At 43.3% G+C, this 26,994-nt stretch overlaps 3 protein-coding genes across 6 annotated transcripts in view; 1 reads left to right on the top strand and 2 right to left on the bottom strand.

Annotated features, from left to right (window-relative positions):
* The window catches only part of LOC310860710 (glypican-5-like), a 73,239-nt gene extending 64,800 nt beyond the window's left edge, over positions 1 to 8,439 (bottom strand). Inside the window, exons 1-2 of one of the 2 annotated variants that reach the window (XM_083767819.1) lie at positions 8,059 to 8,439; positions 4,684 to 4,845 (exon numbers count right to left, since the gene is read on the bottom strand). In XM_083767819.1, the coding sequence (XP_083623945.1) occupies positions 4,684 to 4,845; positions 8,059 to 8,230 (334 nt within the window). In that variant the 5' untranslated portion in view covers positions 8,231 to 8,439. The remainder of the gene's footprint in view (positions 1 to 4,683; positions 4,846 to 8,058) is intronic. The other variant, XM_083767820.1, reaches the window with a different exon arrangement.
* Positions 8,440 to 9,370: 931 nt separating this feature from the next.
* On the top strand, positions 9,371 to 16,567 carry nasp (nuclear autoantigenic sperm protein (histone-binding)). 3 transcript variants are annotated; one of them, XM_083767432.1, is made up of 14 exons: positions 9,371 to 9,830; positions 10,461 to 10,505; positions 10,638 to 10,748; positions 10,973 to 11,053; positions 11,708 to 11,817; positions 12,997 to 13,046; positions 13,360 to 13,430; positions 13,698 to 13,771; positions 14,107 to 14,295; positions 14,475 to 14,647; positions 14,985 to 15,083; positions 15,199 to 15,276; positions 15,854 to 15,985; positions 16,363 to 16,567. In XM_083767432.1, exons 1-14 carry the CDS (start codon positions 9,793 to 9,795, stop codon positions 16,399 to 16,401), a joined length of 1,290 nt encoding a protein of 429 aa, XP_083623558.1. In that variant the 5' UTR covers positions 9,371 to 9,792; the 3' UTR covers positions 16,402 to 16,567. The 3 variants fall into 3 exon arrangements, with proteins under 3 accessions (XP_083623558.1, XP_083623556.1, XP_083623557.1); XM_083767430.1 differs by having other exon boundaries at positions 9,372 to 9,830; positions 12,994 to 13,046; XM_083767431.1 differs by having other exon boundaries at positions 9,374 to 9,830; positions 10,461 to 10,502; positions 12,994 to 13,046.
* A 240-nt stretch (positions 16,568 to 16,807) lies between these two features.
* On the bottom strand, positions 16,808 to 25,762 carry ccdc17 (coiled-coil domain containing 17; the record flags this gene model as incomplete). Its single annotated transcript, XM_083766709.1, has 14 exons — positions 16,808 to 16,933; positions 17,171 to 17,281; positions 17,692 to 17,778; positions 18,377 to 18,512; positions 18,761 to 18,979; positions 19,221 to 19,306; positions 19,736 to 19,917; positions 20,551 to 20,673; positions 21,346 to 21,479; positions 21,662 to 21,766; positions 22,004 to 22,142; positions 22,667 to 22,775; positions 25,168 to 25,199; positions 25,597 to 25,762. The coding sequence occupies 14 exons, from the start codon at positions 25,760 to 25,762 to the stop codon at positions 16,808 to 16,810; spliced, it is 1,755 nt and encodes a 584-aa protein (XP_083622835.1).
* Positions 25,763 to 26,994: the final 1,232 nt, after the last annotated feature.

Raw genomic sequence — 26,994 nt, 5'->3', positions numbered from 1 at the left:
GTGGTGAGTAGAGAGTGCTGAGGTGGCTGGAGCTCCTTCAGAGGGGGGTGGAGAGGGTGGACGTCTGGAGAAAAAGGCTGCCTCTGAAATGTCACGGTGGCCGCGGAACGCTGCGTGGCAGCCTTCCTTTTTCCGCGACGTGGCAGAGCTGCCTGCCGCGTAACGACGCCACCTCTCGGCCGAGCGGGCGCCTGCTGGGCTTCTCCTGGGCTGGGAGGATGAAGGGGACGCCTTTAGCGGTGAGCGCCCGTTGGAGACCGACGACAGTCCAGTCCGACATGATCGTAGGTGCCGAGTCGTTGGAGCCGCGCGAGGAGGCGACGTGGCGGTTCTGCTGTAGAGCTGGAGAGGGACGTGAATCCTCACGAAATTCCCGGGGTGTCCGGTTGAGGTCGGACGCCGCGGAACGAGGAGGTGCTTCGGCTGCTGACCTGGAGCCCTGCTGGTCCGGTGGCGTGTCGGGCACGGCGTTCGGATCGGCGTCCTGGTGAGTACCGAGGAACAGGTCCTCGTCCTCCTCGGCATGGATGTATAGCAACCTGTTCAGGTCGGGCACTCCTTGGGCTGACATGCTGAGATAGTTGCTGGTTAGCTGGGCTATGATGACTTGAGAAAAATGCGCGATTTGTTCTCGTGTAGCGTTAGGGTGTGCGTGTTTACTAGAAACTGGCACAAGGGCATTTTTGACGCTTGAGTTTAAGTACCCACGGTGATGGGCGACGTAGGAGTGGCCAGGCTAGTTGGAAGTGGGTGAGTGGTTGGCAAGGGTGGAGTATTGGTTGGCAAGGGAGGAGATGGCAGGCAGGTGGGTTGTCTTCTGCTTGGCCAAACCTCCAGAACCTTAGTTGTTCCAACTCCATTAGTCATATTCAACATCACTCACAAACTCTCTCACACACACACACACACACACACACACACACTCACACACACTCACACATACGTGCACACACGCGCACAGGCATGCTAGTGAATAGTGTTGAGAGACAAGTGGACAAGCAGAGTATTCTTCCTCCTATTCAGAGCAGCCCGTTAGAGACCGGCTGTTTCCCATAGCAACAACACTTTGCCCGGGATACACACTGAATGTAAACATTCTCTAGCCCTCACTCTCTCATTGGTCCAGAACAAAACCTTATTACCGCACAGACGGAGAGAGAGGCACACAGAGAGTGAAAGGGTGTAGAGAGTAGTAACAACGTTTTCCGCTTCTCTCACTGAGAGTTCGCTCGCTCAAAGAGTCAATCGAACATTGGTTGTTTGTTTGGCTAGCCACTGTGGCGCCGCACAAAATGAACAGGAGTACACTAGCGCAAACAAACCAACTGTTTCAAGATTAACCAACAAAATACTAATGATGAGAGATGCAAAGACAGCCTGACTGATCTATTGAAGCGTCGTTACCGCTGACATTATCAGCCATAGCCGGGGAGCCAAAGGCCCAAAATTTGAGAGGACAGGTGATGTCATGCCGTACTTTTTATTTGTGTTTTTGAGTGGTGCAACCACTCCTACAACCAGCAATGTCCGTGTTCACCTATGTGTTGTTCACCCATGTGTTCGTTAATGAGCACCAGTATGTACCAGTAGGGGCCAGTAGGGGCGCCAGAAACAGAGAGAGAGAGACAGTGCTGCACTGTTGAGAGAGAGAGAGAGAGAGAGAGAGAGGAGGAGGAGGAGGGGGGGGGGGGGGAGAGAGGGGAGTTGCACCACTCAGTTCACACAGGTGTGATTTATTTTTCTATTCATTTGGTCATTATTGTCCACAGAATAAGAGGCCTGCTCTGCCGTAAACATTGCAGGAAAAAAAGACATATGGTGCACACGTATAATTATGCAACATTTTCCAAATTTAATCATGCTTTATGTAGCATGTCAAACTAGGGGTTTTCATGATTCTGAATCCATTCCAAGCATTAGTTTTGCACGAAAAACACTACACACTACACAAATGTGATGCGGTTAGCACAAATGTGATGAGGTCAGCACATTTGGGCACATTTGGGCAAGTGGCTATGGCTGTTTTTAGCCAAAGGAGTGTTTTTCGTGTGTAAAACTAATGCATGGAATAGATTCAGAATCATGACATGTCACATGCTACTTAAAGCATAATGAAATTTGTAAAATGTTGCCATTATAGGTTGTCTATCTATGGTAGGGGTTCTCAACGTTTTTAGCTGGGGACCCCAGGAAATGCTTTGGCCTATGTCTCGCGACCCCTGCCCGGCCCCCCTCCTCACTCCAAATACAAATAGAGCGTCGCAGTCCCTCGAGTTGTGACAAATCATGACAACAAACATAATTTTTTGGGCAGAACAAATAATTAGAAAGAAGAAAAAAACACATTTTTTGTTGTTTTTCTTCTTTGTAATTATTTGTTTGGTCCAAAATATTGTGTTTGTTGTCATTAGTTGTCACAACTGGAGTTGGCTTTGTCCGCAGCGTAACCGTCTTTAAATAAATACTTTTTGAAATGTCTATGGGAAAAATGCATTGGGAATCATTTCCTGGGCCTGGCGTCGTCATGAAAGGGGGCGGGACTGCGAAGCTCTATTGACGCTACAATAACCTTAATAATGGAGAAAATATATCATATATATCCACTAAAACCATGCAGATAATTAAGGAAAGTTTAGTAGCCTACTATGTAAACTCTCAATTTCCATTTTCCAGTTGCATTTCTTTCTTCTTTTTTTTAATCATCTGGGGACCCCCCCAAAATAATTCTGGGACCCCCCGAGGGGTCGCGACCCACGGGTTGAGAACCCCTGGTCTATGGTGTGGTTAGGTATACAAAAATGTCCATAACTTAATTTTTTCAGTGTTTCCGGCAGAGCAGGCCTCTCATTCTGTGGACCCTAATGACCAAATGAATAGAATAAACACAAATAAAAAGTATGGCATGACATCACCGGTTAAACACTATCCCTTTGGCCCCCCGGCTACCAACATTGACCTACATTTTTGTCTTAATTGCTCAATTATTAACATTGGCTCCCATCCATGCAGTAGATTATTAGTTGTTTGAAAAGCATGCACAAGTCGAGATGTAACAATTTAACAAAGAGTTTTGTTTGAAAATATACCAACAGGTCAAGGGGGTTTAGACTGAGGAATAATAGGAAAGTTATCCAGCCTTTTCAAAGGATTGCAAATATATAAAAGTTCACATTGCACATTTGCAATACTTCACTGAGCATTTTTCAGGCTATTAGACGTCCATCTAAAAATGGGTTATAAATGGTCTAAAAATTTAAGTTTTTTCGCGGTCTATAGCTTAGATTAGACATTGAAACAATGTTGTTTCAACTTCTATTATATAGACAGTCTAAAAACTGCTAATTAACGTCTAAGCTAAGTTTAGACCGCTAAAGAACTTAAAATTTTAGACCAATTACAACCCATTTTTAGATGGACGTCTTATAGCCGACTATTGCTCAGTGGGACATTACATTTTCTTTGTATACCAATTATAGCCTAGGCCTACCTATATACATTGTGTACATATTGTCTTCCGGGGGGAAACTTCGTAATGATGTCCAAAACTGTTACTTTTCAGGATTCAAATTAAAACACAAAGAAGTACCAGATCTACAAGCTTATGGATCTGCTACTTTTGAAGCTTTTGTGTGATGCTGTAGTAGTGTGCTCAAGTAGGGCTGTGTTAATTTAAAAAAGAGAATGGCGATAACAGTTTTCTGCCTGACATACGCTGTTCTCAGTGCTAGTGAATCTGTTTGTGAAAGAACACAGCCTCATGTCTGAGTGCACACTGCACACTAATTAGAACATGTATAGCTAGCCGCTGCACTCTCATTCAGCCGTTTGTATCGTTGCCCAAAAATAGATGGGCTGGAATTTCACCGGAATTCATCCTAATCTATCTATAGAACTGACATACTGATACGTTTTGCCCCTCTAAAGCAGTGCTTCCCAAACATAGGGTTTCAAACCATTTTGGGTCACTAGACCCGTTTTCATTGGTCGTGACTCGTAAGTACATTTCCTCCTTTTCCCTCCACAAAGGTTTCTTTTTGGTTTTTCAAAAAATGTTCAGAAATGTTTCAGAAATGTTCAAAAGCTCACAAGTCAACCGTGAGCTTGTGGATAGGCTATTTCCACTACGATTCAAATAGGGCTTAATAGTGATTAATTCTTAAGGGGTTTGGGTTTAGTGTAAAATAGTTGCTCCATTGCATTGATTAGACATTGATCATTCAAAATATGCTCCTCATTGACTTACATTGTACAGCAAAACTGCTCCCCAAATCACTATTCTTAACACTTGACACACGTAATAACAGACAATATGGACAATATTGTATCACCAAAATAAAAATGTCAACTTCCTGTTGATTTTACTATTTGAATATCTGGATCCATCTGCGGATCCAGTCCGGGTTTCTTCCTAATAAAATCAACAGAATGTTAACATTTTTATTTAAAAAAAAAACAATGCAAGTCAATGAGGAGCATATTTTGCATATTTCTAATGAATGGAGAAATTATTTTTGATTTCTTGCCCACCTTTGGAGTTACATCATGGCAAGATACACAACCCAATCCTCCAATCCTCTCTTCAAGTGGTCTTGCCCTATAATGTGTTTTTGTTTGGGTCTCGAGCTGAAAAGGTTTGGGACCCGCTGCTCTTCTCTCTCTCTCTCTCTCTCTCTCTCGTCTTACCGCGGTACGCCCTGGTATGTCCAGTGATCAAGTATTTGAGCTCGAAGCTGTAGGATCTCATCTTTTGCTGTGTCTCACTGCGAACGGCAGCAACATAGCTGTCTTCCATCTTACTGGTGCAGCAGCTGGGACCGCTGTGCATGCACACTCTGAGAGACTCGCCTGAGACAAAGAGAGATAACGGAGAAATTAATCAAATTAAATAACATAACACCAACTAAATCAATAAAATCATGTCCAAAATATTAACTTTTCAGGGGGAAAAAAACGTTTTTAAAACAACATAATAATAATAAGTTTCTATTGTTACTTTGAAATTGTCGGTCCTATACATAGACTCCTATAATAGCATCACTTCACCCAAATCGAACTCAAGTTTGTCAGGTTTTTAACCAGTGATGTGGAGATAGTTGTTATGTCCATCATTGATTAGAATGACTGATTTGGATTTGGACTGAGTTGGAGTTAGGTGGTTTGACCAACAGTTTGAGGTTCCAATGAAGTTTAGTCAGAAGCGCTTTTTAATACTTAATAAAAAGGAAAAAAGGTTTTGCACCCAAAAGTGACTATATATTTGGCCGCGGACCCCCATCTGAAAATGTTTTGTTCAAGGGACCCACAGAAGAGAAGACTAAAAAATGTAGCTTGTAGTAGATCAACTATTTTTCAATAGCCAATATATAAATGGATAAAGTGGTTAAAAGGAATGTGATGCTGTATCAACTACTTTAGCTGGGGACTGCCTGCCCCCCTAGGGCCCCTGGGGGTCCCCGGACCCCACTTTGAGAAGCACTGAGTTATGCAACAGTCCAACATGCTAGCATACATCAACACTTCAATAAGAATAAATGACTGGGTTTCAAATCCCACAGGTGTGGTCAATTGAACCATTGATGAATGAAATGCATGAACGACTTTGAAACTTTCCAAAAATGATAATTCATTGAGCCGGGGCCAAGAGCCGATGACGTGCACAGTGGGTGATACTTCACCACTCAGTGAATGTGTGTGTATAGTACTGTATGTAATATGTATGTGTATGTGTACAGTATGTGTATGTGTGTGTGTGTGTGTGTGTGTGTGTGTGTGTGTGTGTGTGTGTGTGTGTGTGTGTGTGTGTGTGTGTGTGTGTGTGTGTGTGATGTCTGATATTAGGACCACACTGGCACTGATGTAAGCCAAGCTGGCCAGCAGCTGCCCTAGGATCAAGTGTGTGTGTGTGTGTGTGTGTGTGTGTGTGTGTGTGTGTGTGTGTGTGTGTGTGTGTGTGTGTGTGTGTGTGTGTGTGTGCGTGTGTGCGTGCGTGCGTGCGTGCGTGCGTGCGTGCGTGCGTGCGTGCGTGCGTGCGCGCACGGAGAGCTAGAAAACACTGAAAGAACAGAACCAGGGAGAGGAGATCAAAGAGGGCAAGAGCGGAAGAATGTCAGTAAAAGACAAGGTTAATAAGACCTTGTACTGCAGAAACACACACACACACACACACACACACACACACACACACACATACATATATATACACACGCACGCACGCACGCACACACACACACACACACGCACACACACACATATCGGACCTCGGTCAAAGGGAAAAAACGAAAAGCAAGAGCTTGTTTTTATTTACTTGGAGGTTCACACAAATAGTTTAGGCCTATACAACACATATTTGTTATTTGAAAAACAGCTTGGTCTGTTATTTTTCGATGAGTATTTTCCTGACACAACTGTCTCCAACTCCAAGCAGGTTGAAACAAATGTTCTGTAAGTAGTAATGACAATATATTGAGGAGGTGTGTGTACTAAACGAATATGAGTTAATTAGGGGAAGCCATAGCTAGGCGGGTAGATAGGCCGCCTGGGAATCGGAAGGTTGCCAGTTCAACTTTTGTGTCCCTGAGCAAGAGTCTGCAAGACACTTAACCCCTTAAACCTATAGGGTTCCCAGGCTGAGGCATAGGGTGCCCAGGCCCCAGGTTTTCTCCCTGGAAATAAAAACGTCTGGGTTTCCGAGGCTACAGGCCAGGTGACTAGCATACTTTTGAGGAGGTGTATTTATGTCTGAGGAATGCATTCTTCTGCAGTGACACTGGCTGGCATTCTCCTCAGGAACTGAGGCCAAGTTGGCAGTGCTGGTGTCAGACATACATTTCCTTCCATTCATTTCATCTTGTATCATGTATAAATCTATTCCCAGGGCCTAGTAGTTGCATCGCTCCTTATAATGCCGATAACAACAGAAAGAAACACTACGCTCGTCCCGTGATACGTTTCAGTGCAGGGTTAGTGAAAATTACAATGGCCCCATCAAGCAGTGATGTAAAGTAACATTTACTTAAGTACTGTACTTATTTAAGCACAATTTTGAGGTATTTGTACTTTACTCAAGTATTTCCAATTGCCAGTACTTTTACTTACATCTCAGAGGCAAATATTGTACTTTTACTCCACTATGCATTTATTTGAAAACTTTTAGTTACTAGTTACTTTATAGATTTTGATTATTATTACAAAACATACAGTAACCACTTTAGCCCCATATACATTTTGGGCATTTGAAAATAGCCGATCTACAACATACTGTGACCTCGTAGATCTGCTATTTTCAAAAGATGTTTATACATTTGAAAGCTTGAAATGAGACATCCTACATAATGAGTACTTATTTTTTAACTTTTGATACTTTAAGTGGGCCTACATTTCTATGTCAATACTTTCGTACTTTTACCCCCTCAAGTAGGCCTACATTTTGAATACCAGACTTTTTCTATATTGCAGTATACTTTTACTTTACTTACATGAGTTGTGGTCATCATGGATAATAATGTCAGCAATATACCAAAGCTTTCTCTGTGAGAAGATACAATACTGTCATCACGAGTATCCTAATTAGGAAGATTCTAAACTGGCATCTGCACCAGCACCACCTATATCTATACTGTATGCAAAGTGAGTGCTCTATCATTTAATATCATGGACATTCCAGTGGCAATTAAAACTATTTGGTGTTTTTAATCTGCCACAGGGCACTTGTATATGATCCGTTATCCCTAATTTGAAATTCATGCCCATGTTTCTAAAGGTTATACTCGCCCCAATTGGGACCCAGTTGCTGTTTGAGGCCAGGCGTGACAAGAGTACAAAAAACATTTTAATAACCCCGGGGCCCATAATTAGACTAATATTAGTTTTTAGCTCAGTCGGATAAACTTTAAACTAATATTCACATTTAATTTGTTTAATACGTGTGTGAGGAATGAGGATATTGTTTAATTGGTCGAGTCATGGGAAATGGACTCTTGGGCTCTCCCGAAATGTATAAACCTGCAGCAATAATGTATAACTTTACTGACTGGTGGTTAAAAGAAGAATTGTGTTTACCTGTTCCTGGTCGATCAGGTACCAACTCCGCCGTGCCTATTTGTCGCATCATGTAAGCCATCTTCACCTCATAACAACTATCAACATCAGCAGCTGCTTCATTCATCATCAAGAGCACAGCAATAAAACTCAACCGCAGCAAGTCAACGCTTTGAAGAGCCGGAGGGAACATCGCACCATCTCAGAGATGCACGCGAGCTGGTGGGATAGGAGTTCTGCTGGTTAATAACTTAAGGGCTCCAAATGTCCGCGGTATCGTCAACGGTCAACACATCCAGATCCACGTGTCCAAAAAACTTCATCTGTACTGGCCTGGTGGTCGCTACGAGGGCTTCACAGAAGAACGCACGCCCGGACTGGACATGCACTCCAAAGTCCAGACACAACATGTTATGCAGGCTAGTCTATGAAATGAAGTTTCATCTCTCTCTCTCTCCCGCTCTCTCTCACTCGCGCGCGCACGCACACACGCGCGCACACACACACACACACACACACACACACACACACACACACACACACACACACAACATACCACACGCACACACACACACACACACACACACACACACACACACACACACACACACGCACATATATACACACACACACGCACACACACACACACACACACACACACACACACACACACACACACACACACACACACACGCTTTTTTATTGCTACACTTGAATCAACATGCTCGTGTATGATGATCACAAGACATAACATATAACTGTCCTGACTAATGATGATTTGAAATCATATTGAATAAGGTAGGCTACTACGTCATGAATATATAATGGAGCATGACCACCACCGCGTGGTCATTTGGTGCCACTGCAACTGACTTCACATTCACGTTGTATATCATTAAATGTTTTGATGAATTGAGTAAAACCAATAGGCTTTCTTGGATAAATCCTAGCGGACCTTGTGTACTGTACTTGTGCTTGTCCATGCAAACTGTTAATAAAGCAATCAATCAATCAATCAATCAATCAATCAATCAATCAATCAATCAATCAATCAGACCCTATCCATGCAAACTGATAATAAAGTTTTCAATCAATCAGTTCCTAATTAACCTTTTAGTGTACTCAGTATAATATAAATAATATAATGGACATATAAATACTATTTCGGTCTACTCCACGTCCACATGGCAGCACATAAACAATATGACGTGTTGAAAGCGGTCGCCTGAATAAAAGCAAGTCTGTGTCTGCCCCGTGTGAGGCTCGAACTCACGACCTTCAGATTATGAGACTGACGCGCTGCCAAACTGCGCCAACGAGGCTCTTTCACATCATTCTACTTACAGAACACCACCTAAACCTGCACTTTATCATGAAGGCTTCATAACTTAGTTGATTTCGGCTTTAACATAAACAAGCGTTATTATATTACAGGGTATAGGGCAGGCTATATATCACTCTGATCGGCAAAGATGACGCACACACTGACAGAATGAAGGACATTATTTTCGCATACACTCATATCACGTCCCCTTTAAATGACCATTCTCCCGCGGTTGCGAGAGATCTGGCGGAAATGGGAAGTGTCCTTTTCTCTATTTAAGCGCGCCAACAAAGCTCAGAAGAAAAGCATTGCTGGTTGCAAGGAAAGGAATAGCGGCTGACTGGGGCTTGTGTCTGTTTTCCCATTCACCACAACAACATTCCCCCGTTTGTTTCCTTGTGTCTCTACACACTGTTGAGCGACCGATCACCATGCCAGAGGAGACCGCCGCCGCATCCAGCTCGGGAAGGTAAGAGAAGACAAACACTTGGAACTGCAACAACAACAACGCTGCCTGTCTGTCTGTCTATCTGCCTGTCTGTCTATCTGTCTGCAGCTATGCTGTATTGTTAGCATCGGTGGCTAGTTAGCGTGTGGCTAGACGCCTGCCTCGTCGTACGACGGTGCCGCGTGTAGAAAATAGCCGCTCTACAAGCTCACAGCGCGTCGCACAAGCGACGCGCGGTGAGCTTGTAGATCAGCTATTTTTTTCGCTAGTTAGCATAACATTAGCGACCTTGGTTTGCAACTGTGCTGTGCATGTATCGAGTGATTCGACTAGTCCAGTGAGTAGGAAGCGGTACTCTGCCTAAGCTCTGGTCCATAGCCTCAATGCCGTTATGGACCAGAGCTAGTACTCTGCCTACAAACGAATTCCAGTTGCATTGGTTCGTCCACAATTCCAGTGGTTTTGGGATATGTTATGAAATATAAACACGTACACAACTCTGACGCAAGCAAGACTTGAATCTTGTACTATGCGGAGGACATGGTAAAGTTTTTTGTGTGTCTTTTAGCATTTGTGCAAGGCTTTAAACGGACGTCCACCACATTACAGTACAACTAACGTTACTTTCTTTTCAATGTGCTGCTCTTCCAGCATGGAAGAGAAGCCCTGCTCATCCACTTCTGCGCAGGACAGCAGGTGAGCGGCGGGTTTGCCTCCCCCCACTTTCTCGTTCAGTATTCTGTGTCAAAGCATTGCTTGAACCTTAAGACTATTGTATGAGTGTTTAACTGTTTATCTAACTATATCATGATGTGTTCTAATCTACAGTACTGATGTCATGGAAGAGGCAAAGAAACTCATTGGCACGGGCAACAGACATCTGGTGATGGGTGACTTTGTTTCAGCTGTCAATGTCTTCCAGGAGGCTTGCGGAATGCTGTGAGTACTACATTAAATAACATGGGCTAGGGCTAAAATATAATTAAGTGTTGCATCCATACTGTCATGTTGGTAATTAAACCTCACTGTCTGTTTTCAGCAGTCTTGCAAACAATGTATTTTGCACTTGCTTGTTCGCATCAGTAGTCCTGAATAGTACATACACTTGGCTTTGTGAATGGACTGCCAGATTGATTGTGGAACTTTGTTCTCATGCTGTCCAGGGCTGCAAAGTATGGTGACACTGCAGATGAGTGTGGAGAGGCCTTCTTCTTGTGTGGGAAGTCCCTGCTGGAGCTCGCAAGGTTGGTATTCTACTAGCCCTACAAGGGCTTTGATTCTTTTCCTTCCTTGTTTATTGACACCTCACTGTACCGCCTATCTGGCTAGCTAGTGGCGCTATAGCTATGACAGAGCAGATCAGAGGCAGGAATGTAGCCGGCACAAGCCAACCCCGCAGCGGGAGGCGGTACACTTGGATGTCAATAAACAAGGCAGGAAGAGAGGAATCAAAGCTTCCAAATCGGTCGAACAAATACTTGACGGCTTCCGCGACACAAGAGAATTCGCAGTGGTATGTATAGGTACTTATAGTTGACAGATTCAGAATAACTCAAACGAAAAGAAGCCGTCAAACGGCGCAGACATGACGTTAACGACGATATTTATGTCCGCGTTCTATCACTTCAATATGAAAACACAGTAACGCACAGGGACCCTACGCAAAGCGACATCCAAATTTCAGAAAAGCATTATGGAGGGTTCCGAGAGGGGCTAGTATTCTACATGGTGCACAAATGCCTACAGTGTTATATCATTACGAAGACCGGTTGGTGGGAGCATGGGAGTCTACTAGTAACTAGCATATGGGGGGGGGGGGGGGGGGGCAGAATAATGTATTAATAAAGCAAAACAGTTTATCATTTAGCCCAGATTACATTTCAGGACTGTCTTGGCAGGATGGAGAACACTGTTCTTGGCAATGCTCTGGAGGGAGTCCCAGAGGAATCGGACGGGGAGGGGGATAAACCTGAGAACCCCAACATCGAGAGTGCCAACAACCTTGACGGTCGGTATGCTTTATTGAAAAATGTGAGATTTGCAATGAATGGAAAAGTTCCTTCATTACCATTGTGATTACCCTAAAAATTGCTGGATTACTAACTTGTGTATGAGGTTTTCTTTTTAACAGCTTAACTTGTAAATTGTTAAAGCTTGCTTTCCATCCAATTTTCCAATCCTGAATTCACCTTATTGGTGACCATAACCTAGTTGATGCTCAGAAACTTCCTCACATGCTGTCCTCTGGTACAGACGAAGAGAGAGACGTGCTACGCAGGCAGGTTTATGAGGCAATGGCTGAACCGGAAAAGGCTGAGGGTGCAGAAACCAAAGTGGAGTCAAGTGACGTGGGCACTGCCACAGAGGTCATCGCTGACGACGGTGCGGCCATAATTGAAACTGAGGGGGAAGAAACCAAAGTGGAGTCAAGTGACGTGGGCACTGCCACAGAGGTCATCGCTGACGACGGTGCGGCCATAATTGAAACTGAGGGGGAAGAAACCAAAGTGGAGTCAAGTGACGGGGGCAGTGCCACGGAGGTGAAGGCTAAAGATGGTGCAGCCATAATTGAAACTGAACTACAGGAAGCAAAGTCTATGAAGGAAGGAGAGAAGGGTCATGTGGTTGTGACGGGGGCAGATCAGAGTGCAGTTTCTGCCATGGCCGACTCCAGCACTGTTGAAGAGGGTCTTGTAAATGGAGCTGAGAAGATTCCCAGTCCTCCTGTGGTGGATGTTGTGACGGGAGTGGAACAGGGTGCTACGAATGGGACGGCCACCGGCTCTGTTGAAGCGGCGCCAGTAAACGGTGCTGAGAAGATTCCCAGTCCTACTGTGATTGACGCTGGGACTGTTCCTGCTACATCTCCTGGAAAGGAATGTGTAAATGTTGAGAAGGTACAGAGTTCTGATGACCAGGACAAGGCTGAGGCTCCGGGAGATGCTGAGGGAGAGGTTGCTGAGGATGACTTGGAGGGTAGTAGAACTTTGCGTGCGTTCCACTGTTCAGCTGGTGCATAGTTTGGGGAATTATTGGTACTAGAGCACAGATGTAGGTGTCAAATCTGGAATAAAGGGCTTGCACAACTGATTAACTGCACCTGGGTGAACTGCATGCCATATTAGTTTCGCTCCTGCAGCTGATTAACTGCATTGCTCTTTCTAATTGTTCTGTGCTTCTTCAGAAGATGACGATGATGAAGATTCGGACGACGATGCAGAAAATGCTGAAGACAAGGTAGGCAGCACCTCAAGTCTCATGTTGGCTACGATGTGAAATATGCATTCTTAGTGTAGCTCCAGACTCGGGTCTCCACAATGAGTCAGGAGTTCTCTTCACAATGAAAATCATAAAGCTGAATTTTTACTAGGTTAAATTATGTGATCATGTCTTACCTTAGTAACAGTTATAAAACCGTTTGTCTCTAGGTACCACTTTGGCATATTTTTGCAGCAATGTGACCAAAGCCATCTTGTCTAGTAGATATTGGCTAGACTAGCTGACGGCATTTATATTTCTTCAGCTTTAAGATTGTAACTCTTGTTTCCAGGAAGAAGATGAGGTAGGCAACTTGCAGTTGGCGTGGGAGATGCTGGAGGTGGCTAAAGTAATCTACAAAAGGTAAAGATAATTTTGTGCATGTATACAAATGCACACAGACCTAGTTCACCTTTTTTTTTTTTTTTTTTTTTCAGCTTTGACAGTGCCAATATTACAGCTCATTTAAAACTGTAGAACAAACCTAACTAATTTCCTTTTGTATGGAGCATGTTTATGCTGTGTATAATCACTCCAGGTCTTTACACCTTTTCCTTGTTTTAACTTTTCTAAAAGGCTTTGCAACAGTGTTTTGAAACGAATCCTCTGGTCCTTTTTGTTTCTACACAGAAAAGAGAACAAGGATGATCAGCTGATGGCAGCACAGGCCATGCTAAAGCTTGGGGAAGTCGGTGCTGAAACTGGTAGGATTCAATTAATGGGCTCTCATTCTGCCTTTTCCTCATAATTGATTTAGTCTAGGCATTTGACAGCCCTGAAGAACAAGCTAATTTATCCATGCCACAAAGTTTGCTTGAATATTAAGGCTGCCCCCCCCCCCCCCCCCTTAATCCCCTTCGATTTAAGAAAAATATCGGTCAGCCCTATTGAATATGATTCTGCAAAACACTTGTCCCTAGCATCACTTGATTACAGCTGTTATATTGCAGCACAGCTGGTCATTGTATTACTGACTCGTCAAACATAATCTGACAAATCTCTTTTCCACAAAATACCTAACAGCATCTCTGTCCTCTAGGTAATTACCCCCAGGCACTAGAAGACTTCCAGGAGTGTCTTGCACTGCAGCTGAAACATCTGGCTCCCCACAGCCGTCTGCTGGCTGAGAGCCATTACCACGTTGCAACCACTCTCTGCTACATGGACCAGTACAGTCAGGCCATCCAGCACTACAGTAGCTCCATAAAGGTCATCGAGAACCGCCTCAGTAAGACTCTCCTGGATAATAAATTGTTCCAATTATCACAATATTCTTGACGGACTACCTCAATGTTGTGACAGTGAGAATTTGGCAGATGGTATTGGTGCTGTCAGCGAAATGTGTAGTATGACTGCACAAAGTCCTTCAATAAATACAGAGGGTGATCAAAGCATTCTTGTGTGCAGATGTGCTGCAGGAGGCGATCACTGCAGCAGAGGGCACAGATGGTGCGGCTGATGCAATGAAGGAGATGGAAGAACTGAAGCTGCTCTTGCCCGACATCAAAGAGAAGGTGGAGGATGCCAAGGAGAGCCAGAAAACCGCCAGCGCAGCCTCTCAGGCCATCCAACACACACTGGTGAGTAGGCTTCACTCTGGTGGGTAATGAATATGGTATGAAATTATTTGTGCGCATGTCGGACTAATGCCCCGTCTGAATGACATGCGGTCCCCCTCCCATCTATGTAACTTCACCTTTGAACTGCACTGTTTAATAGAAAGGTGACTCGTGGCTGCGGGTCGATGGTGTGCATAGTTTTGGTCTGCGGTAGGGATGTTAATAGTTTATTGATTAATCGACGTCAAGAAATTAGTGAGTTTTCTACAACTTTATGGTCTAGATGCGCTTGGACAACAGTTTTTTAAAATGCTGCATATTTTGATTTCAAATGACACGAGACCATTCTCTCCTCCAGGGTGGTCCTTCTACTTCATCAGCGTTCCCCAGTGGTTCATCAGCATTCACGGGTGAAAACGGTGGTTCTTCGTCGTCTGCATTTGCAACACCCAGTCAGGTAGGCATCCTGTCCACAACTCAAAACATTGCGATGTGCAAACAGTAAACGGCAGAAAAACACTAAACGGTACCACACTGTGAGGCTTGGCTTGATATCTCGTCTTTTCTTTCAGATCCCAGTCAAGCCATCTGATGGCGCCTCGTCATCTTCTAAAGCAGTCTCGGACATTTCCCACCTAGTCAGAAAAAAGGTGGGGCGTCTATACAACCTTAAATCTAGTAACCCTGCCGCAAGGCCTGATTTGTACTTGGTTGCATATTTTAGCACATGCTGGAAATGGCCCATCCACAAGTTTACGTGACTTGCAGCATGTCGATCCAGATTCTTGTGTTTTTAAGGTAAAGTTGGTTCATATATAGCCTGACCTAAGCAGAGACATTTCTGGCCTAGATGGGAGGGCCGCGGCTCAGAAAAACGCGCACCCTGATTGGATCTCATCGATCTGTCCGTCACCCCCGGCCCCTCCTCTCCCCCCTAGTGCAGCGCTACGTTGCATCATTTAGAGCGACGCCTACGCGGAAGGGTTGACTCCCACTTTTAGACTGGTTCAGCCCACGGCTTTTTCCAGGCTTTCATCTTTCACGCAGACGAAATGAAAGCCTGGGTATCGAGGCTAGTTCATATATAACTGGCCAATATGCTTCCCTCATGTTAAGAACAGATTTTTACAGACTCCATCACGGTTGTGTGCATTTCTTGTGTTGTGTGTGTACAGTTTATTTTTGTAGCCTACTACAGTATGTTTATCCTGGTTTTTGTATCTACAGAGGAAACCAGAGGAGGAGAGTCCAGAGAAGGACGCTGATGCTAAGCAGCTCAAACAGGAAGCCACAGTTAATGGCGGCAGCAGCTCCACTGCCAGCAACGGCAATGGAGTCCAGGAGACAGAGGCAAAGGAGGCAAGTGATGGCACACAGCATAAAATGAGTTTGACTTCTAATGGCGCTTTGAGTTTTGGATGCTTTAAAACAACCTGTGATGGATTTGTCTTTTCAAAAGTTGTTGTTTTGGCGTTGGCACATTTGCGAATCTCAAACTGTTTGATGGCCATCAGGAGGCGCTGAACCGTACTAGGCAGAAACGATGCATTTTTACTCGGCTATTTTAAATTCAATGTATAGCGGATACATATGGTGCACTTCAGTTGACGGGTAAACGTCAACGTAGTTGCAAATGGAACATTCCGCTGACACTTGCCAGTACATTCGTCTACACTATTAACTTGGACAAGGAGTCTATAGTTTGGTTTCATGGTGTTTTCTTTTCTCTCCTGTAGCCTGCAAAGCCACCTGCCTCTGTACAGTCATCAGCGTGATGGTCTTCTCCACGTCTTCCTGATCCTCAAGCCAGCACAGCATGCCTGTCCAGCCCCCACTCCCTTCAACACTTTGTTTTTGTAAATAAGAACCATTTTCACAGATTGGTCGGTCCAGTTTTGTATACTTGTAGTAAAAATTAATAATAAAGGAGTTTTGGCAGATGTCACGTGTTTGTCCTAATTCTTCTAACGTCTATTTTTACATTGTCTATTAGCCTAAATTGCTGCACGATACTATTAAAGTATTGAGTGTTCTGATCCTCCTTCCACCAACACTCAGATTCTGGTAATTAAATAACCAACATTTACTCTACAAAACCTGTTTTCATTAGAGTTGACGCACAATTCTGATTTGTTGAAAAGAACATGCACATTTATTACTGGAAGGGCTTTCTTCTGTTCCTCAGCTGTGTTTGGACTTCTCTGTGGGAGGAGGGGTTTTGTCTTCTTTGCAGTGTTGGTCGGTGGGATTTTCTTCAAAGGTTTGAGTTGAAATGTTTGGGGCTTGATTTCCTTGACTGGATGATGCCTGTATTGACAAACGATTGCATGAACACGCTTGCCTATCTCTTGTGAGCTATTTGGTTTAAGAAAAAATATATTGGTTCAGTAATGACAGTATAAATTGAAGAAAAACTTGCGTCAGTGCTATTTTAATGGACTTTGTATTTACAATATTTTCCACACTTTATGTTGTATTGTTTTTTTTTTTAGATGTAACCTATCCTATCTCTTATGCCATCTGAAACAAAGTTGCCATACTTACCATAATGGGGTACATGTAGTGGCAGGTGTTCTTGGGGTCAGGTCTTACCAGGGTCTGCATGTCACCATCTCGAGCATTGACCAACCGAATACACAACTCCATGATGCCCACCTCAAAGACACACATGCACACACCTGTCATGCTGATGCTTGTATGTCTAAATCACAATCCTCATGTCGCTAGGCCCTACCCATAACCTATTACTTGACATTCTAATCTACACTTTACCCACTGCATTAAAGTCTTCTTAAAACTGCAGTCTGTCTATGTCTATCTCCCTCTTGAGACAGAATCCCACTTCCATTGATGAGGTTCAGGCAGTACTATTGACCTACCCTGCATAGGATCTAAGGGAGAACATCTCCAACCAGTGCAGATGTACCAGTTGCACTATATTAACGTCATACTGTACCATACAGGTTGGTTGTAAATTCATTCATAGAAAAAGACTGACATCTGTTTGTGTGTTATATACTTGGGTTAGGTTAGATGATATTGATATGTGTACTTTAGTATTATACCTGTGGTACACAGTTGAGCTGGCTAGTGCATAATGAGGGTCTCACAGGCAGGCAGCGCACTGGCACCCTCCAGTGGCCACTATGGACCTGGTATTAGAGGGAAGTAATGGAAAGGCCCATGAAGTAATTTCCTTTTGTTTCTCACATCAAATGATTCCTGTGTGGCAAAAATATCATATTTATAGTTATTTATCATGATACATTATGTATTTGTGCCTTCGACTTGTATGTCTCGTTTGTGTATGATTTATTTATTTGTGACTTAGCTACCTCCTGGACTGTACAGCACTTTGGTCAACAAGAGTTGTTTTTAAATGTAGTTTACAAATACATTTGACTTTAATCTTAAGTCAATTCAACTTCAACTTAATATCAAGTTTATTGTCGCATTTGTTCACCAAATAGTGGGTAAAATTATTTTGTGCAAGCTTTCCACAACTTGCTTGAAAAGGTGAAATGCCGGTCCACCATGTTACATATTTATTTCACTAATGCACACGATTAGCCGACCGCTAAAATGTAAGTTCATCAACCTCTTACTAAAATACTTTTGATAAATACCTAAACTGACCTTCCCTTATGATTATGTAATGTTCAGGGGTTTTCAAAACATGTCATGTGTGTGTGTGTGTGTGTGTGGGGATGAGAGAGTGTAGGCCTACAGTATGTCACATAATGTGTGAACCTGGTTGTATTGGTCAAAGAGCGACAGGTGGACCCAGCCCAGGGAAACCAGTCTCTGCACTCCTTGGCCATAAATATCCACACATCCCGCTGCCTGCAACTCCACCACCAGAGAGAGCGAGGGAGATGGTTGCATTCTTCAGAGAGAACAGCAAAAACGGGCATGAATTGAAGGTAACCCATAATATGGTATAATGATTTATCTATCTGAATATTAGGATGAAACGTACCGGTACTATAGGCCTATGAATTTTGTAAAATAATGAGAAATGATATAATATTGAAGAATGAGAGTATACAGTATTTCATCTATTCTAATGTTGAATTCTAGCCACAAAATGCTCAACACACATTATTACGAGCTATACCTCTTGGTGACGCATACCTGGGAACTGGCTGCTTGGCTGAAAGATGGGCATAGTTTCTATGGGATAGTCTGTGGGTGTAGTAGGGCAGTACTCTTCCTGGCTGGCACTGGACAGTGGGCGTTGGAGTCGGTCGTCCAACCTCCTGGCCCCCCAAGTACAGAGCTACTACTAGACGCAGCGTGCTCAGAGTAGCATCAACTCCCAGCACAAGGTCATAGAAAATCATAAAACCAGCCCTGCAAAACCAGGGGAATGTTTTCTAAATAGAATACTAGAATACAATAGACCAAACCAAATATGATATCCAGGTTTATTTTCACTTCTAGAATGGCAAGACATTCAAAATAAATAATTTGCAACAACAGATATGATTGGCATGATGTTTAAATAAACTCTAGTTTATCTTGTCCTACTTGATTTGAGTTGGATGTGAAATAAATATAATTAGGATTTGGATCTGTGAAGGTTTAGACTGACGTAGGATCATAGGGAGCTGGCCCCAGAGAGTCCAGAGAGCCCATCACATGTCTTCCCAGGGGAGAGGAAGGGAGCCTGGCCTGGGGCTGTGGAATGGAGAGGGATTCCCAAATCAACACAATACTATGATTTGTGAGTAATAAATCGGAAACCTTTTGCTTTCACTCATATGCCTGTTAGAAAGTTGATGCCATTAGGACTCTGCAGGATGCTGCAGATGTTGTACCAGTCTGTAAAGCTCAAGACCCCGATGCTAGATAGGAGTGTGTGGAGGGCAGCGATTCAGGAGGCCTGAGTTGGTATTTGCTAGCCGCTAGACCGTAGTCCCGCATCATATCGCAGGGGGGGGGGGGGAAACAACACATTTCCAAGCTAACAAGTAACAACATGGTGCAAAGCTTGAGTTTGTGATTTTCAGCAAGCTTATGACAAAGCGTAAATGCGTCTTAACTAAAACTGCATAACACAGACGATTTTTAAATGTATAGTGGTAATGGGAAAACAGTGTACTGCACCTGCAGCAGGGCCAGAGGGAATGGGAGCGGAGGAGGTGGGGGTGGAGGGGGCTGTCTGCGGTGCCATGGAGCCTCTCCAGCTCTCTCCATCTCCCGCCGCAGGTTCTCAATCTCTGCCTGTACGGAGGCTATCTGGAAGAGGTTCTCCCTCTGCATCAGCTGGAGCTCTGTGCCCGCTGCTGCTAGATAGCACATTAATAGACATTAAGGTCAATGATTCATGCCTTAAACACAATGGAATAGAAGACTGACGTGGGCAGATTAGAATCGTTGAGAAGCATATAAGCGGCTGGCGGACACAGTGGTCGATGAGCAAGGATTGGATGATATCCAATGAACTACATGGTAACCTTCAGATTTATCTAGATTCCAGTAGGCCTACTAAAAATAATGTTTTACAGAATCATGATGGTTCCGACTTGTCTGTTGCATCAGTTGCATTGATTGCACATTTATTAGATGATTTGTTATGTATAGTTATGTATTGTTGTTGTGATTTAATTCGTCATGTTGTTTAATGTTTTTTCGTTGAAGAGGACCGCAATGGCCCTCAGGCTTTATTGTGGTTTCATCCACGGTGATTCATTGACTGTATGTGTTGGAAGGTGCTCTTGTGCGCTTTTGTGTGTTGTCACCAAATAAATCAGAATCCTAAACCCCTGCACGCACCACGTTAACAAGCACCCTCTGTGAGCGGTGACATGTCATACGTTGGGATACTAGTAGATTCTGTATTCTCAGTGAACTCCATGCATCAAAAGAGGAGCTTTTCCTCTTCGTTCCTCTGTGAAGTGTACGGGTATCATCCATCCTACCTTCATGGCCATGGTGTCTCTCTCTGGCCAACTGTAACCGGAGAATCTCCTCCTCAAGTCTGTGGTTGTCCTGCTCCATAGCCAGCAAATCCCAGCTTTGACTGCACTGAGGAGGCTTTACCTCTGGACAGAGAGAGGGAGAGATTATGGGCTCCATTTTCCGCTAAACCCCTTATCCCTAATTATTTTCTTTTTTATTTACTATTTTTGCAAAACATTTTTGAATACCGGTAGTTAAAATAGCCAGTCTACAAGCTCACAATGTGTCAATGTAGATTGGCTAGTTGAACTATTGAAAGAAGTTTAGGGATAAGGGGTTTAGCGGTGACGAAAATGGAGCCCAAGGGGTTGAGAAAATTGACCTGCAATCTTCTGAATTTTCACTGTCTTAGATCAGTGGTTTTCAAACTTCATATCACCATAATGCATTCCTATGGACAACTGTGTGCAGCGCTCGCTCTACACCAGAGCCTGTAGCTTTCAAACAGATTGTCACGTATTGATCAGAATTATTTTCTGTTTCTAGCACACCCGTGCACGTCATTTGAGGGCACCCGTGTGTGGAATGGAGTGATGAATATTCTATCATTTTTCAAAGGTTGGTGAAAGACGCTCTGAATCCTGACAGTCAAAATGATGCAGGACGCTGTTCAATTATTAAATACATTTAACCCGGCATCCACTTATTGCTGCTGCTGCTGCATCTTACAGAACTGGACTCAGTGTAGGACACACATTTCATAAAGCCCACTGCATGTAACAGTAGATTAGACCATTGTTCTTTATGGTTCTTACTATTCCTCCTGGCCTTGGCTCCGGGCCCTGGGGGGGTCTGTTCCAGGGTTTGGGCCTCGGCCTGTAGGTCATGCATCTGGGCCAGAACGGCTGGATCTGACCCACCGGACTGCATGTAGGCCAGCCGCAGGGCTCTGGACAGAGGAGAGAGTTTACTTTAATTACTCATTTAGCTATGGAGATCAGTGAGGCAGAATTCTTATTTACAGTGACACCTGTGACATTTTTTGAAACCCAGACAAAGGTAACGAAAAGCCAGGGCATCAAAATGAAAGGCTAATGGCTCTCTAGAATCTAGATGAATCAGGACCATTGCCTTATCTGGTTAGAGAGGGGACCATCCACAGAGGCTATGAGGTCAAACATCACAGGATGCATCCTCGGTTCAGGCTGGTCAGCGGGCACAGAGGCTGATTTGACCCTAAAAGAAAAGATGGCATGCAGAAGACCAAAGATCACATGCTAAGACCAGAATTGTCAGTACTTATTATACTTCATGTTCTCTATCGCAGCACACAAACACACACACACACACACACACACACACACACACACACACACACACACACACACACACACACACACACACACACACACACACACACACACACACACACACACACACACACACACACATTCTAGCCACAAATACACATACTGCAGTGCGTTGACATGTTCAGTGAGTTGTTGCAGTGTCTCCTCGTTCCTCTCCTCTTGATCTTTCAGTTCCAGGAGTAGAGTCTCCAGGTGACTGGTACTGTTCTGACCCGCCAGGGCATCCAGCCGACGGGCCAGCTCTGACACACACACACACACACACACACACACACACACACACACACACACACACGTTTAAAGATATTACATTTCAGATTTTTCTAACTTTTACGAACATCTACAAGAACACATTGGTACTGTTATGTTGGAATAGCCACAGTAGCCTACAAATCATAAGATTAATGATTACCAATTTGCACATACAGGCAGGTATGTAGACACACATTGATGCACAATCACACAAAGACACACCTGTCCAGTGTCCACACACACGCAGGAAGAGTTGACTCATACCAAGGCTCACAAGAGAGATGTGCAGATACGCACGCACACACACACGCACACACAGTCACACACACACACACACTCTCTATTTCTACGCTGCTACTCGGAGCTAAAGCGTAGCAGTGTAGAGGTTCCAAACGGAGCTAATACAGCGTAAAAGGGAATCCTGAGAGTTCCAAATCACAAACATTTCCTGGATGAGATGAGAGTGATGTGTTGAGATTTAAGAAGGGCCAGACAGGGCGGTCTACTCTCTTACCATCTCTCTGTAGCTCCAGGTGCTGGTTGTGTGCCTGTATTTCAGCTAGTTGACGCTCATGAAGCGACGCCATCTCTCTCATCTCCTTCATTCTTTCGCCGTGACCCACCTGATGCCCAAAGACCTGGGTCACTTATGTTACATTATGTAGAAATAAATTCTAGCAGTCTATGTGCATTCTTTACATTCTTTATATAAACCCATATGGAGGGGTGCAACAGTGTGTTGCAGACTTTTGTAACATATTCAAGTGTCTAATGTTTCAGCTGGTGTGATGATGTAAAATGAACAGATTATACGTACATGTACAGTATGTGAAGAGAGCAGATCAAGGGCTCACCTCTGTATCTGTGCTCCCCTTGGATGGCTTTGGCAGAGTCTCTTCAATGGACATCCTCAACTTGTGAAACTGCAGCCATAGAGAAATGCTTTGTAACATTTCTACTTCCTATTGCTGCACATGTTTTCTGACAATAGATGGGCAATATATTGATTATGAAAACCTGTCTGTCAGTCAGTCCGTCCGTCCGTCATGCCACATGACATGCTCCATATATGGCCGTCAGTCCGTCACGCCTCGTGACACGCTCCATATATGTCCGTCTCCATACATTATATGAAGATCACGACACTGACCTCATCAAACCCTGCCCTGGATAGCCATACTGTAGTGTACATGGAGAAGACTGGATCATCACCTAGATCTGCATATACAGTATAGAGCCGGCCAGCAACTCTACGTCTGACCTCAAACCCTTAGATCTCCATATATTATATGTTGATCCTTCCCCACCTGTCCTTCCTCTTCGATGTCTCCCTTTTGACTGATACCTGTCCATTCAAACTCTAGACGGGCCTGCCCCAAAGTTATTAGCACAGCCGCGCCCGGCACCCAGCGAAAACTGGACTTCTTAACAGGCCCAAAAATTAAGTCCTGGCCCTAACTGGGCTGGCACAAAGTCCCGTCTGGCCTTACTAATTAGCACACATTTTACCCCCTACCCGGCCCGAAAACGTCAATTCCCAGACCTGTTGTTTCAGTGCGACCTCGCCCTATTAGGCCCTAAAGGATTTTGAATGTATTTCCTTTTCCTGGTTTCAATCACATGTTCAAAAACTAATAAAAAAAACTCAATGTACAAGCTCACAACTGTTACATCATGGCTACAAGCTCACAGTTATGACCTTGTACTGTAGACCTATTTCCGCTATTTAAAGGACAACTGCCCAGGCGGTGGCGTAACCGTCTGGTCACCCAACTGGCAGTGTGCCGCAGGTTCGACTCCCGAGCCCGACACGGCCTTTACTGCATGTCATCCCCCATCTCTCTACCGTTTCCTGTCAGCCTACTGTCTGTCCCTTCAAAAAACCAATAAAAGGCGTAAGCCGCAAAAAAATATATATATAAAAAATTAAAAAATTAAAAGGACAACTTTAGTTTTTTTTCAACTAAGGTTCATGTTTTAGGTTCTTATTAGAGAAAGTAAAAGATGAGTGATGAGTGTTTTTCATTTGCTGCTTTCTTTCGTTTTAGGGATTTTCTTTTTTTTATTATTTACTATAGTCCTACTAGACCCCAAGAAATTACATCTGGCCACAAAAGATCACGAGATCTACTGAATGTGTCAAACTGCATATTGAGCCTATGACACACAGTGTGGCCTCCTTCACATTCAGTAGATCCTGTGATCTTCTGTGGCCAGATGTAATTCCGTGGGGTCTATTAGGACTAAGGTAAATAATAAAAATAAATCACCATAATATTTTGTAAAATAAAATACATATTTAGCCCCATGCTCGAATGCCCCCCCTGTAAAAAACAGCTAAAATCCCTAAAACAAAAGAAAGCAGCAAATGAAAATAAAATTACACTCATCTTTTACTTTCTCTAATAACAACCTAAAACATGAACCTTGGTTGAAAAAAAATAAAGTTGTCCTTTGACATAGAAATGGACATTATCATCACAATATTATCGTCACAATATTGATAGCAAGGTATTTGTTGTGATAAATGATTTAGTTCATAGTGTCCAGCCATATATAGTCAATAATCACTGCATCTGTTATGACCATGCTTGGTGAAGCAAAACATCATACTGTTTTAGTGGTGCTTATAACATCCTTTTCATTCAACTCTAATGTGTAAGACTGACACTGCAATGCACAAAAATACACTTTTCAACTTAAGCCATGACATTGATGTTTGAAATGCCTAATTAGTGAGGAGAAAACAAAAGGGATCTTTTAAGGATTATACAGAGCTCTTTAGCCCTGATGAGTTCTTTGTGTTTAGTATTTTTGATTTGTTTTGAATCTACATAAACCGTGAAGGAATACACAGTAAAAATAATCCTCAGAGTTACTTTATCCATTTATAACTCAAAGGGATAAATGAACACTGAGAATGTTACAGTGCATCAAAGTTGATATAAAAGACGTTGCAATCTTTATGTCTTGGGCTGTTGTCATCGGGACAGATGAAGTTATCAGAGGGTATACCTCTCCAGTGAGGGTCTGCAGGCACAGGTTCTCTGGTTGACACACATCAGTATCACTCCATCTTATGTTCCTCTGTTGTCGTCTCTGCCCTCCTCTCATCTATCAGGTGCATGTGCACACACACACACACACACACACACACACACACACGCGCGAGCGCGCGCGCGCGCATCGTATATAGTACACATTTTTCAACTCTGTCTGTATAAAAGAGATTATCCAACCGATAATCCAATCTACTCTACCAAATTGAACAAACATTTTGAACAATGTGAATGCAAATTCATTCTAGTTTAGTGTGGTTTCATACCCTTGCTCCAGTAGAGTATATATAGGGTATATGTTATTTTACTGGTTGGGTAGTTTGGCTTGCTTTTACCTTCACAAGATCAGGGGTTCGTGCTTGTTTAGGCTGTAAACCTCTCTCACGGTCTCTGGTGAGGTGTTCGGGTCTCTGCCTCAGGGCCACGGGGTCCCCGATGTCACTTCCAATGCAGAACAATGCTTTGTGTTTGTCTAGCAGCCCGCCGGAGCGAAACACCATGTAACAGTTTACACACCTGAACTGCCCCAGTGACTCCATCATCTTCTCCATCTGGGATTCAGAGTCAGTAGAGAGACAACGGTTGATCACAGGAACATTTAAGCTGCAATCCTTATTTGAATGAATACTATTTTATTTAAACCGTTTACAAGTTATGTATTGTAGTGCAGCTTATAAGTGGTCTTTTATTTTTCTTCATCAATACTGTGGACAAAAATAGCTGATAATTGATTTTTTTGTTGCCATATCACACTATTACAGGCAAAATCCCAGACGAGATTGGCTGGTTGGTTGATTGATTGATTGATTGATTGATTGATTGGATATACACAAAAAAGTCCTGGGGACTTGTTTCCATTGTGATCCTATGTATTCATAGGTATTATCTAGTGTCATATCACAATATTCATATAATATGGAGATTGCCCAGACCTAGCTAACACAACAATTGCCCACTAGCCTTCCAATAAGGATCAAACCTGTTCAGGTCAGCATTCTTCACAGAAGTCCAACAATCGGATGGGATCCAGTGAAATGTTTTTCACTTAATGATCCAAGGAAAACCAAAAAGCTTGTTATATTATTGCAGACTAGTCGGCTCAGATGATTACATGTCTGCCATGGCTATTATGCATGTCTCCGTGTTTGACTTCTGTTGTAACCACTATAGATACATGATGAATGGAGTTGCTTGCTACTAATGTTTGGTAGCAACTGTCACTATGTCAATGACTTTGTTGTGAGGGTGTGGGGGAGTACTGTCACAGTGAACCTGTACACATTAAAGATGGGCTCTTTTTTTAACCTTTACCTTTTTTCTTACATAAATTATAATACACTACACTGTTTTCTAAATGATTCAAGTATACATTGAGTGCTGTACCAAGATAAATGATTTTCTTTTTGTTGTTGCCAAATTACCGGTAGTCCAACAATTCTATACTTGAGTTTTTCACTGAATGTTGGTCTGGGCTAGCTTCATATATTTATTGGCAGGGTTCAACACTAAAACCACTCAATCACTGATATGTCATTTCAGTGATGAATAGAAAATATTCAGAAACAGATTAACTTTATTCACATGTGTAAAGAAGTGGCTGGCTGGAATTCATTTTTGTGCAAGCTCTGTTGTTTCTTGTTTTGTTTTCAGAGAGAATAGAAGGGAGAAAATAAAGTATAAAGAGTATAAAGCAAAACATGGCAAGGAGAGGTTAAAGTCGAAGATATCTAAATTCTAAAGTATCTAGGCCTACTGCTATGAACCAGTCAAAAGTCAAACATAT

This window comes from Protomyctophum parallelum (assembly GCF_964188405.1).
Source record: "Protomyctophum parallelum genome assembly, chromosome: 6".
NCBI lineage: Eukaryota > Metazoa > Chordata > Actinopteri > Myctophiformes > Myctophidae > Protomyctophum > Protomyctophum parallelum.
Note: the sequence above shows the minus strand (reverse complement) of the source record. Positions and strands in the feature narration are given on the sequence as shown.

What these genes read in the sequence shown, in the direction of transcription:
- nasp (XM_083767430.1), top strand. Translation starts at nt 9,793, where the DNA reads ATGCCAGAGGAGACCGCCGCCGCATCCAGCTCGGGAAG. An exon ending in GCCGCATCCAGCTCGGGAAG is followed by an intron (nt 9,831 to 10,460) that starts GTAAGAGAAGAC and finishes CTGCTCTTCCAG; the next exon opens with CATGGAAGAGAAGCCCTGCT. An exon ending in CAGGAGGCTTGCGGAATGCT is followed by an intron (nt 10,749 to 10,972) that starts GTGAGTACTACA and finishes CATGCTGTCCAG; the next exon opens with GGCTGCAAAGTATGGTGACA.